We start from the raw sequence: 13,325 nt of genomic DNA, 5'->3' as shown, positions 1-13,325 counted from the left end.
CTAAATGGGTGGAAGATTTGAAATGCATTCTGATTTTAGCTGTTGTCCTTCACTCAGACTTTCCATTTCACACTCAAAGAAAGGAGTATTTTTTTCCTTAATTTGAACCTGTGGTTGCCATTAGAGTTTGTAATAAGCATAACTGGGGTGTTAACGGTATTTCTTCAGTGTCATGTCAAGTAGGCTTGCAGACATCAGTAGCAGACAGAATTTTGTAGCAGTGGAAAGCTATCTTTATTAGGTACAACCAAATTAGGAACAAACCAGTTTGGCAAAGTGCCTCTTTCTGGAACTTTAAATGAGCAGATTGGTGCTTTTTGTCTGTTTGCCTGATAGAACGAGCTACTTGCCAGAAGATGCTTCTCCCCCACTCTACCCTGTGCTGGGATCTTCTTTCATCTAGATCAGCCGTTATAACTTGGATAATGGTTATACTGGCATTGAATGAGTATAAATTTGCCTTAAAATGAAACAATTTGTTACCTTTCCAGCAAGCAACAAATATTGAGTAGGGTTTTCAAACAGCTCAGCAGTAACAGATTTTTGGTATTAATGTATTCACCATTGACTTAAATCACTGAGAAGTGTGAAATGAATGCTGTCTAATAACAAGCACAGCTACACACCTATCACAAACAACCCAGTTTTCAAAGCAAGTCAAATTTGCATTGTATGGAGCACTATGGCAGAGAGGTTAAGACATCTCACTACTAAGCCAGTGTTACAAGTTGAAGTCTTGTTCTGAAATTATGCCAGATCTGTGGGCTATGAAGGCATGGGAGCATATTTAACCTTGGTAGACCACAAACTTGTGTGTTTGTGTGTGTGTGTGTGTGTGGTTTTTTTTTTTTTTTTCCTCCTATCTGCATGGTCTACCGCTCATAACTGAATGTGTCCTGGGTGTTTCCTTTCCATACCCAAGATATGAATTATCCTTACTCAAATATCTGGGTGCTTAAACTTGTCTATGCCATGGGAAGGGATGTATAAATTCAAGTATTTAAAAAAAAATGCAGAAGAACATACCTCAGTCTAATCAGCATATGTGATGTTTGTACTCACTGAAATAATCATGTGTAAATGTTATTTTTGTTGCTCTTTGACACACTTAGTCTTTACCTTGGGATTTATGGGAGGTAAGAACTTCATATGGCTTTCTTTCACCATATACTGTGATTGTGCCAGTACCATCTGTTTGTGCACCATCTATTTTCCTTTCCTTTTCTGCTCTTCCTGTCTGCAGCCCAACCCAGAGTTGCTCCATGTGCTGCTGAACTCACTTTTGCATTTTTCGTGGAGCCCCAGGGCTGACTTGTTTGTAAGTCAGGTCTGGCACACTCCCTCCATCAGAAAGTAACCTCATTGCCTTTCCCTCCTGGCTTGCTTGTCTTTCCCTTGGCATGACGCTGTGAGCTTCTCCTCACACCTAATCCTCTTGTGGCATCATGTTCTCTTGCTCCTACCCCACTGGCTCCTAAATGCTGTACATCCTGTTGGTCTTGATTGCATATGGCATATATCTCTCGACTGCCACTATATTCACCCGCCTCTGGTCCTTACTGCCTGTACCATATGCATTTGAGGTTATCTACAGGGCTTGCTGCTTATTGACCGTCATTACCAGAAAGACTGTGTGAAATAGTTCAGCCTGTATTCGCATTGTAAGCTAAGTGCAGGCTCAAGGCTTACCAGGCATCTGCCTCAACCCCTGCTCTGGAGCTTGCTGAGAAGAGAGATTCTGCGGATACTCCGCATGTGTATGCGTACCCAAGCCAGAAACTCATTTACATGCTCTGAATGGATCAGGCCTGGGAAGGTCTTAGAGTGCTGCAGACTACCCCATTGGGAGGTATTTCAAGCACAGCTACTTTGAGCCCACCTGGATAAAGCCAGCAGTGTGGCTGGAAAGTGCTTGATCTGGGTTTCCAAGCCTGATTTTACGCTACCTGTATCCCATGGCGTAGATGTAAGCACATGACCTGGGCTTGTGCTGGGGAACTGAATCCCTGCCAATGTTTCCATTATCAAGAACCAGGTCATCACCTAGAGTCAATATTTGGGAGGCCACAACTTTACCCTTGCTGAGAGTCTAGCCCAAAGACTCACTATGGCCAGCGCTGCTTCACATGGGCCTGGGGGTTGCTGAGAAAGATGTTTCTCGTGTGCATTTTATCAGCCATCAGTGTTTAACATCTGTCATTTCTATTTTTGTCTACCATCAGTCTGCCTTAAAAAGAAAGGAAAGTCTTTTTTCACAAGGAAATACTTTTTTTTATGTATGTATATCATTAATGCCTTACAAGTGGATGGGCAGGGCTGAGATACAGCAATACCCTGCTAGCAGAGCAGTGCAGCAGAATGGCCCCTAAGAAGTGTTGGATTATGGACCTTTAGAGGGTTTCTCCAGCATTAGTTAAGCACTCAGATCACAAGCTAGAAAGCAAGTTGTAGTCTTACTCTCTTTACTAGCTCTAAGTATCCCTGTGGTGACAGGAGGAAGCACTGATGTGTCCTTAGGGATCACAAAATGACAACTTATCTCTTTCTCTCCTCAAAAGCAAGTGAAGATTAGGAGAAAATCAAATAGTCCAACTCAGTTCTGGTTATTAAACAGAACGTGACTGGAGAGAAGCTGCTTGAACAAAATAAGGATCTACTCAAACCCACAGCCTTGCGTCTGTCATTTGGGAGGCAGAGGGTATTTTAGTTAAGAAAAAAAATCTAGTAATTGCTACCTTTGCTCTACTGCTTAATATTGGAAACAAGAAGGCTTGAAATACTTAAAAGCATCGTTGTTTCTCACCAAACTGTGAACAGGAATTCCTGATGGAGTGTTGTGTGCATGAAATCACCAGAGAACTTCAAGTGGAGGTCTGAGTGTGATGGTCCTAGGTGGTATACATAACTAAATATAAGTACACCTAGCAGATGTATTCAGAGATGCCTAACTTCCTGACATTAACAGGATTGAGATACTTGGCTGTCACTTGTACAAAGCAACCTGGAAGTGAATCTAATTAAACAGGAGAAGTCTTTGTAGCATTTCATGTGCATGCATTTATGCTACCACTACCAAAGCTTCTATAGGTATCATCTGCAGGATGGGCAGTTACAGCTATACTGTTTATAATATCCCCCAGCAGTACAGGCCTGTGGATATGGTGATGGGGAGACATGAGGAAGGAGGTAAGAGAGGAAAAGTGTGTTAAATGGCACCACTAGGGCAACTGAAAGTTAAATAAAGGGTTTTTGTTAAACCAAAGTGTTCATTTTTTGCTTATTGCTACTTTTATTAGAAACCTACTTAGAACATTGTACCAACATGCTGATAGCAGTCAGATGAGTATTGATTTATGGGATGTCATGGTTGTTGCCTTACACAGTGCTGGGTCTCCTATGGCCAGGCTCACAATTAATGTTGTATTTAAGTTCAGTAGCCTGACTGGTGCCTTGAGTCTGCTCAAGCACTAGGTACAAACTCGTATCTTGGCTTGGGGTCAGCCAGATATGATGAAAAAATGAGATGGAAAGAGGGTTGTGAAGGAAGGAAATGCTAATACAGAATCTGATGTAACCATGGTTGATCCGTGTGTCATCGTGCCAGAGAGCATTCTCATACAAGTGAAGGTTAGTGGCTGGGGGGAGGTTTGAGATCAGTCCAGAGACTGTATGCCTGGGCTTCCGTCACCATGGAGCGGGCTAGGAGTATCTGCAGAACCCAGGTTCAAAAAAGCATCTAGGTTTACAGTAAAATTGGTGGAAGGCAAGGGCTTCGCTGTTTAGTTGAACCTGGGCAAAAGTGCTTTGTAGGATTTAGGGCTATAAAAATTACATCATTAAGAAATCTGGACAGTGCCTTACTTTGGATGTGACTGTATTCAGGGGCGTTTGTGGACCAGATATATAAGTTGGATAGGTGTGCCAAGACCTGTATATTCACATGTATTAAAAATGGGAAATCCAGATACAGCAGCAGGTATTTTGCAGATATAAAGTAGATTTCTGATTAGATTCTACAAAGGGTCTTGCACACTATGTAGTATAGAGAACAAATGACTATGGACTCGCAATGAAGATGCTTGGGTCACAAGTTAGAAGATGGTCCCCAGGGTAAGAGAAAGATGGAGCTCCTGGAGCAAGTCCAGAGAAAGACTGGTAAGATGGTTAAAAGACTAGAGCATCTCTCATGAGGAAAGGTGGGAGACCTGGGCCTGTTAAGCCTGGAGAAGAGTAGACTGAGGAGGATATCTTACCAATGCATATCTGAAAAGAAGGTGTAAACAGGATGGGGCTGGACACTTCAGTGGTACCCAGTACTAGGATGGGAGGCAATAAGCACAAATTGAAACACAAGAAGTTCTGTCTGAGCGTAAGGAAAAGCTTTTTTTTATTGTAAGAGTGACTGAGCACTGGAACAGGTTTCCCAGAGAGGTGTAGAGTCTCTGTTCTTGGAGATACTCAGAAGTCATCTGGACAGGGTCCTGGGCAATGTGCTCTAGGTGGTCCTCCTTGAGCAGGGGAGTTGGACTAGGTGATCTCCAGAGGTCCCTACCCACCTCACCTTTTCGTGATTCTGTGAACTGGACTCCCAAGGTTTTTGTTGGGAGTCTTCTTAGATGCTGCCTGGTGAATCTCCAAAGGGGCCGATAAGCAGCATTAGTGCTACCAGAGATAACTAAGTTCCTGCATCTACAATTTCTGTTAGTAGATGGGAAGAGATTAAAGAGAACTGAAGAAATTAAAACTGTTCAGAAGAGGAACCTTTGCTATGCCTATTGAATCATCTCTTACCAACGACTGCCGCCTTTACTGTTGTAGGGGACAGCCAATAGGATCCTTATTTCAGCTATTCACCAAAGAGAAATAGTGTAGAAGTGGACATGTAGTGGGAGGTGATTCCATCATATGATTCAACATAAGTTGGTTTAACACTATTTAAGAAATTACTGCTCCTTGGCTGAGCCCAGTTGGATGCAACATCTGCGAACAGGTTTACTTTGTGACACTTCTGTTGTTTAGTGTCTTCTGGGAGTGTAAGGGATGGGCAAGTGAATCTGTTTAATTTTGTGTTGGAACAGAGTTAACACAGCCTCAGTTGAGAGAAAAAGAACTTGAACAGCCAGAAGTTTATCACAGGTGTTTATCTGGTTTGTCCTTTGTCATGTATAGAAACTATAATTTTCAGGGTTCCTAGAATAACCTCTGCCAGGCAGTGCTTTGTAGGCGATGCTGAATATTTCTCCGTGGTTATGCGTGCTAGAATCTCCTCACCTACACAAATGCATGCACGTGTGCACGCACTCTGCAGAATATTCCTAGCAATTTTTTAAGAACAGAATATTAAGAGCAAAATCCACATTCATGACTGTGTAGGCTCATCCCAAATCAAGTTGGGGGTTTTTTTTATTATTGAAAATTAACACACTTTTCAATTTAGTCTATTCAGTGCTAATGTCACGAGGCTGCTGAATCCAGAGAATTTTTCATACTTGGGCATGTCATTACCAGGCTCTTCTGTTTCCAAGAGTATGTGAAGGCTTAAATAATCCTTGATTATTGATCCTTAGAACTAGCCTATTACAGACATTTGTTCCTTGGCATGTAAGTAGGCCTGTGTATTCACATATTTCACATACAAGTGGGAGATCTAGATGTGGTAACACTGTGCATCTATAAGGTAGGTCTGTAAGTTTCTACAAAGAAAGAGGCATGCAGGATTTTTGAGGTGGCAGTGATTTTTCTCTTGAGTATTGTCTGCTGTGTGACTAGAATTAAGGAATACAGGCTTTACCGTTTCACTAGGTTACAGAGAAATGGGGTGGAGGGGCCTGGCAAGAGCCTGAAGTTCCTCACCTATTTGTCAGCAAGTGGCAGCAGTCAACAGCGTACAATGCTCAGAATAAGCTGCAGTTTCTGCACACACAGCTGTAATGAGCATAACTCTACCTGGGTGGCTTTTGTATTGCAGCCTGCAGAAGCAGCTCATGCAGGTGCTGAAGCAGCTGGATCAGAAGCAGCAGCTGGAGCTGAAGCATCTAAAACTGAAGCCGATTCAGGATCTGCCTCGGTAAGCACCGTGAAAGAATGCAGTCCCTTCTCTCTGTCAGATCCCTTCGTGGTAGAGCAGACGTGCAGGAGACTGGGCTGGAAAGAGACGTGCGACTGCTTGGAAAAGCACATCCCTGCTGTTCCAGCAGTTACAGTCCTCTTATTCAGAGGCCAGACTCAGCCCTTGTGTTTTATTGTGCTCATTGAAGCCAGGATCTGTTTGATGTTTAGGGAGATGCTTTGCAGGAAGATCTGATAGAGAAACTATTCCTTCACCCGTATCCTAAAGCCTGCCCACAGGTGCTGTGTTAGGCTTATGCTGTCCGCTGGGTGCCCCTTTGCCTGCTGTTTACTTTATCTTCCCAGTCCTCTGGGTTCTGCTGGTAGCCTCTGAATCTCCAGGTTTCTTCTTTCTGACACTTCCACCCTTTTACAGGGGCTGGAATAAGTCCCATCTTGTTGCTGCTTGGTTTCTCCAGGCCGTCACCTACAACTTTTCTGTTCTACAGAGGCTCTATAGAACTGTGTGGTGATGGCTGTAAATAGGAAATACTAGGCAGTATGGTCCCAGTTAAAACCCTCAAAACCTCTCTGCTCCACTGCAGCCCAAAGCAAAGGAAGACACCAGTCACCAGTCCTGCCTTTTCTCGCTGCCACCTCTGCTGTCATTTGGGGTGTTTTTGTCACTGACTAGTGTGCTGGGAAAACCCACTGACACCTCAAATATGTTTGAGGTCCAGAATAGTCTTTAGTGTGAGTATTTCAATGTGGGAGTAGGAACTGCCATTTTGGAGTCCCTTTTCTCAGCTGTGCTTTTTCCTTCTGTGGCTGCTGCCCAATACCAGAGCTCTCTGCCTGCTGTTGTTGTGGAAACTTTCCCTGCTACAGTCAATGGCACCGTGGAAGGAGCAGCTTCCTCTGAAAGAGCTGACATGCCCCCAGGGTTTCTTTTCAAGGTGAGTGTGTGCTGGGAGGGGTGGGGGCGGTGGCGGTGAACCATCTCGGTAACGAATTAACTGTTTTTGGTCAGCATGGTAATAGGGGGTCATGTTGAAAGGATGAATAGAAGTTGAAGAGGAGATGTCCCATCCTCTCCAGCAACATGTTCCTGACTCTATTCGGTTTCCTTTTCAAAGGACAGTATAAAAGTATTGTAATATAAATGCCTGCTATGTTATAAAACGCAGCCACTCCTTCTCTCTTCTGCAGCTATTTCTGATCTCTGGAGTGGTGGTATCAGTCACAGACTCTAGGTGGTAGATGGGAAGTGGGATTCCAAACCAGATTTGGAAAGATTTAGCTCTTTGATGCAAGTATCAGATGGAACTTTGCCAACAGGAATACGTGAGGAGTTGGAAACACCAGTAAGGACAGGGTTTCATGTTGGGGGGATCAAAAAGTCAGGATGAAAAGGGAAAAACATAAGATTAGACAGGGAAATGTGGTGGGGATTCTGAATATGCAGTAGTGTACTTGCAACTTATTTTGAAGGTGTGGAGGAAGAAGTGATTCTGAGTGAGGGTAAGCCGTAAATTTAACACGAGTTACAAAATATGGCAGCAAGGCAATAAAGAGTCATTGTGTCCTGGAAGTGGGAGATGACAGTCTCATTTTCTGTTTGTTTAAAATGCTTTTATTCTGTTCAGTCATGTCCATACATTGCCTCTTCGGGGAGATGCTACCAAAAGTAAAAGAGTAGAAAAACTGGGGGGAACATGGGAGGCTCAGCACACTCAGTTTGGTTACAGGCAGCATTTGACTGTAGATCTTAAATTGGAGAGCTGTGGTTTGAAGTAGGAAAGCTGTAACATGTTGATGTTGATACACATTAGGCTGAATACCAAAGAGAAAACATGGCAGGATATGATCACATGAGGAATCTTCCCCTAGGAGATTCCTTTAATGTGAGACCTTTGAATCAAGACTGTAGAAAGTAGTCCTTTCCAAACTGATACTCCTATGTTTCTTCTCCTTGTTTTCTGTGACTAAGCTGGGAGGCTATAATTCCTAATATTCCTGCAGACCAGCTGCAAAACAACACAGTGCAGCTTTTGGTAAATGCAGGCTTTCTACCCCATGAGATTTTAGGCCCATAGCATGAGAACTCAACCCTTCTGAGGAAGGACCCGGAAGATGGGTAAGAAGTTGAATGAGAGAGTCACTAGGATGCCCTTGTAGCAAAAGGGCACACAAAGGGCAACCACATACTGAGCTGTATTAATAACTATGTAGCTACTAATTCGAGGAAAGTGATTATTACCCTATAACATGATATTTGTGATCTAAACTTGTGCTCCCTTGAGCAGCAGATTGGATCAGAGGACCTCCAAGGTGCCCTCCAACCTGAGTCATCCTGTGAATCAAGCAAGTGCAGAGCTGTGTTGCAGACTCGGACAGGAGAGGGCTGGCCTCACCAGAGTGTTCCTCTCCTTTTCTCCTAGGTCCAGGCCATGCATGATTACACAGCCACTGACAGTGATGAGCTGCAGCTGAAGGCTGGGGATGTTGTGCTTGTGATTCCATTTGAGAACCCTGAGGACCAGGTGAGTGGGGGATGCCTGGGCTGGGGTGAGCAAAGGGATTTCCAGAACTGCTTCTTTCTCCACTAACAGTCTGCTGGCTGGGTGCAGAGCCATCAGTTTGTGGCTGGGAGCTGGCTGGAGAGGCAGGTTGTACTTAAGCTTGGAGTTGGCTTCCTGCAATGGCAGAGCACTCTGCTTGTGATTGGAAAGTGGAGTCATTATCTTGTGTAAAGCACTGAAGTAGCCAGGGTTTCCTGTCCTTATCAGGGTGTTTAAGACAGCTTCATTGATCAGGGAGCACAACAGAGTCCCTACTCTGCCTCTCTGGTGCTCCTAAACTTGATGGACATCCTCTGCGACCACTGCAGCTGTTGACTGTGGCATTAGTAGGAGTGACCCACTGCATATGGTGATGTTTTCTCCCCCTTTGAGAAATGCTGGAGCTCTAAGAAAGGAGCTCGCTGTTGGTGTTGTCTTATACTCTGTATAGCAGTGCCTATTTCTAAAGGAGTGTTTGACCAGGAGATGGCAGCAGAACCAAAGGCTGGAGGAGGATGTTCAGCTCCAAAAAACCATATCCCTTTCCAGCTCTAACCTGAATTTAGCTGGCAATGGTTTTCTTTAATCTGAGCTATTTGTAAAAGCCTTTAGTAAATTCTCCCTGCTTGCTATGGTTGCTGTGCTTAAGGGCTTCCAGCTGATAGATATTGTAGCAATTTCATTGTTTTGGCTGAGGGAGGTGATAGTTTTGTAAAAACTCAGGCTCAAGTCTCCAGGCTTTTGTTTGGAAAAGGAAAGAAATTCTCCAAATTGATTCAGAAGATGCTAGATATATGTGCTTGGCTGAGCCCGGAAGAGATCTGGTTTAAAGGGAAGATGTAGTTCACTGGCCACAGAAGATGTGGGTCATCTTTGTGGCTTAGCTATTGACTTTGTGAATTATGTTGCTGCTGCTTGTTAAATGGGAACTGTAATGTTCTGGCTTTTCCCATGGAGCTAGATGCTCTAGGGGGAAGGGTTGTATGGGGTAGGAGCAGTGATTCCTTTTAGATACAGGACTCTTCATTGAGTGGGACTGGCCCTGGCCAGGGATTTGTGAGCACTTCTTTCACAGAAGTCTTCCTGAATGGGAAATGAGTGGGAGCTCTCCTAGTTTCAGTGGTAGGAGATGGCATTTATTGAGCAGAGTTTTTTTTTTCAATGCCCTATGTTTGCGCTCTAGCTGGATGTGGGTGCAACAGCCATGAACTCAAGACTCTCCAAGCTGCAGAGGGTGAGCTCTGAGTGTTGCTAACACGATGCTGTAGCTGCACTGAAGCCCTCTAACCCTCCTACAGTGTATCCTGTGCTCCAGCTCATTTCCCTAACCCTGACCATATTCAGCCAGAAAATGCTGGCTGTTAACAGGTGCATGAACTGTGCACGTGAGTGGAGGAAGCTTAGGGTGACCATGTCTCCATCTCGCAGATTAGGTGCCAGCTTGTAGGTGCGTTAGCCAGGCCTAGGTTCATCTCTCTTGTTGGGAGGAGTTGAGGGCAGCAATGCTTCTAACTTGATGCTTTAAGTGAAGCTGTTTCAAGATCGGCAAGAGTAACTCTGAGTTCTTACCTTTAATCCCTAGAGCTGAGGAGGACTTCTGTAGCTGGATGTGGTGGGATGAATTCATGCTGTATTGCACAGATGTTACATGCAGATAGATGATCTTTTGTACTTGCTGTGCTGTGAGCAGGAAGCTGTCTTCCAAACATCTGGGCCCAGTGTCCTCCACCCAGTTGTTTGTCTTCCTGATTGATGGTGTGTCAGTCCTACCATAGCCCCTGCAGCTGCCTGCTGCAGATGGGCTTCTGTCTTGCACCATTCCCATGATATCTCCTGAATGCTCAAATCTCAGGCAGCAGTAAGGGCTAACTCAGCCTGCAGGCACCAGGCACCACCTGCAAGGTGCAGGGAACTCAGACTGCAGTGACTGGTCTGTGCTGCTGCTACATCAAATGTTCAGAACACAGGACAAGAGGGCAGAAGCTGTAAAATGGCAATGAGAAGCCATACATGCCTTGTGGATTATCCCCTAAGGAAGGCTGCTCCTGATGCAGTGCAGGCATGTTTTTAAAGACTGTTTGAAACGAGGTATTGCTTGGCCTTGGGTAAACTCACAGGTAACTTCTGCCAGCATGCATGTTCCATTTCCTACAGCTTAGAGCATCTGGTTGTCTGATCATTTCTGTCCTGGCAAGTTATGTAGCTGAATGTGATGATGTACCTCTAAATGAGCCTAATGCATGCTTTGTCTAGAGGGGTGGATGCAGAGCAAGCTGCAATGTTTGGAGACAGTGATCCTCCATGTAGCTCTGCCACCTTGTGCTGCAATGTTAACCGATAGGTTTCCCACTGCAAATGACTCACATGAATGGGCACTTTTGCATGCTAATGGGATGCTTCCTTGCTGGCAGCTCCAAGGTATACAGAGAACAGAGTAGATGCACACCTGAGCTACAAACAGTGCAGCCTTCCCACCCTGAGTACCTTTTGTCCCTTATATGCTTCAGATGGAGCAGAAATGTCAGTACTCAGCAAATGGCAGAGATCAGGGAGAGGGTGGGAAGTTGGTTTTCCTCTTAGACAGGTTCTACCAGGCAGGACTTTATTCACTTCAGTGAAAATTCATCCTGATTTGTAGATCCATACATTTGGTGGCTAGGGAGGATCTTGTGAAAGACCTCAAGACTGACATGTGTAACACAGATGGGCAGTTTGCCAACTACATTCTACATCAAGCTGAACAGTGTACAGGGTTTTGGGGAGATCAGTTGAGCTCCTCATCTCCCCAGGCTTTTAGCATTGGAAGCAAAACTTACTTTGCCTCTTTCAGCTGTCTAAAATGCTAGTCACCCAGATGCCCTGATTGGAGCATGAGCTCTTCCAGGAGATGATTCACCCTTTTCAGAGACATATGCCCAAGACAGAAGGGATGAATTGCACTGCGGAGGTGCCCATCTGTTTTCTGACTGTGGAGAATGCTAGACCCCAACAGATTAATTAGTGGTAGTAGGGAAGGTGATTCCCATTCCATAACTCCAGGAACTTTCTTTAGCAGAATCTGTCCTGCTTCAGTGCGTATAAATTATGACATGCATCTTACTAATTATTTGCAATATTTTACTGTCACTAGGCACTCTGCATTAGATAGAAATTCTGGTACTGACTCCTGTGGGATTTGGTCTTCTCTCTGTTTAAAAGGCAAAAGGAAATCTTTCCCAGAGGGCCTCCCCACCTCAATCCTTCCTGGATCATCTCCAAGCCAACTATGAGCATGGCTTTGATATGCCTTGATGTCTCCTTGGCCTGCATTCCCTAAGAAAATTCCCTGCTCTCACCTGTCCCTCAGTATCTGATCTCTTGTCTTCTCCTCCCAGGATGAAGGATGGCTGATGGGCGTGAAGGAGTCTGACTGGATCCAGCATAAGGAACTTGACCAATGCCGAGGGGTTTTCCCAGAAAATTTCACAGAGCGGGTGCAGTGAAAGCCTGAGCCCACCAGCTGCGAGAGCAAGTGTTCCAGTAGATTTTTGAAAAAGAACAGCAAAATGAAAGGATGAGAATTTTAAAGGAACAGAAGCCTAAAAAAGTGTCAACTCAAAGGGTGTGTTCTTCTCAAAGGGCAAGGTTTTAGAAGTAAATTGAAATTCAAAGTATTATTAAAATACATACATATTAATAATAAGTCAAATACTCTCTTCCACTTTGATTTAACAGCGTTTGAATTCAGCAAATTGATACAGAAGCAACTCAGTGTGGTTCTGTAAACACTGCATTGCCTAAATTGGTGAGATGTCAGTCTGATCCCTAGAAAGGCAATATTTGTCTAATGACTTGAGAGTAGAAGCTCCATTTGCTCTTGGGTGGGTTCATCTGTTTTGTCTTGAAGGTGGCTTGCATGGCAACCGTAAAAACTCAGCCTTCCCCATGTGTTCAATTTACAGTAGGCCAAAATATCTGTTACGCTGTTCAAAAGAAATATTTAGTGTATAGTTTTCACCAATACAATGTATGTGTGTGTGGGTGCGCGTGTGTTTTATTTTCTTTCTTTAAAACAGTGTTACGCAGACTGTGATTTTATACGTTTAAAGAAAAAAGAAGCTATGTGGGAAGGGCATGGAGGAGATGAAATGCATGAAGCTGTGCTAAGTCTAGAGTTTTTCCAAATGCAGAAACTGAAATTTTCAAAGTAGTATTGACCTGTGAAATGCTAAGAGGAGTGACAAATTGAAGAGGAGAAACAAGACAAAACAAGCAGATGCTGAAACTTCAGATGGTTCTGAAATTTAGGAGAGGGAATCCCCTGCCCCTTAACCCCTATAAACAGATTCAGAAAAGCTTAGATGGAGGATAGCTATCAAATCTGGCTGGTTAAATATTGTACCCTTAAGGAAAAGGGATAATGTAAGAAATTTTTTTCCCTTGAAAGGCTATATAAGAAAAAACACTGAGGAAAAAACCAATTTGCTTTCTGTGTTTTTAATTTGAATTGCTATTTGTGGAATTTCTTATTTTCCTTTGAAGCATTCTTTAAATGAAGTATCATTAGATCAGATTTATCCAGTGTTGTGCTGGTGAGCAAGTTAACCTCCAAGAAAACTGTGTTCTTAAAATACTCATTTGAAATGGCTGCATGACTTCATGGTATTTTAATGCATTAGAAGAGGAAGGCAAGAATATCAAATTGTCAGTGTCAAGATGATGCTCTGTGGTCTAAAA

At 43.8% G+C, this 13,325-nt stretch overlaps 1 protein-coding gene across 14 annotated transcripts in view; it reads left to right on the top strand.

Annotated features, from left to right (window-relative positions):
* Positions 1 to 13,069, top strand: part of BIN1 (bridging integrator 1) — a 97,624-nt gene extending 84,555 nt beyond the window's left edge. For 7 of the 14 annotated variants that reach the window (XM_062578528.1, XM_062578524.1, XM_062578521.1 and 4 more), the window contains 5 exons: positions 5,969 to 6,067; positions 6,894 to 7,004; positions 8,490 to 8,591; positions 9,793 to 9,843; positions 11,984 to 13,069. In XM_062578528.1, the coding sequence (XP_062434512.1) occupies positions 5,969 to 6,067; positions 6,894 to 7,004; positions 8,490 to 8,591; positions 9,793 to 9,843; positions 11,984 to 12,091 (471 nt within the window). In that variant the 3' untranslated portion in view covers positions 12,092 to 13,069. Of the gene's footprint in view, positions 1 to 1,112; positions 1,137 to 5,968; positions 6,068 to 6,893; positions 7,005 to 8,489; positions 8,592 to 9,792; positions 9,844 to 11,983 lie in introns of all 14 variants that reach the window. The other 7 variants (XM_062578530.1, XM_062578533.1, XM_062578531.1 and 4 more) reach the window with 2 other exon arrangements.
* Positions 13,070 to 13,325: the final 256 nt, after the last annotated feature.

This window comes from Rhea pennata, chromosome 6 (assembly GCF_028389875.1).
Source record: "Rhea pennata isolate bPtePen1 chromosome 6, bPtePen1.pri, whole genome shotgun sequence".
Taxonomy (NCBI): Eukaryota; Metazoa; Chordata; class Aves; order Rheiformes; family Rheidae; genus Rhea; species Rhea pennata.
Note: the sequence above shows the minus strand (reverse complement) of the source record. Positions and strands in the feature narration are given on the sequence as shown.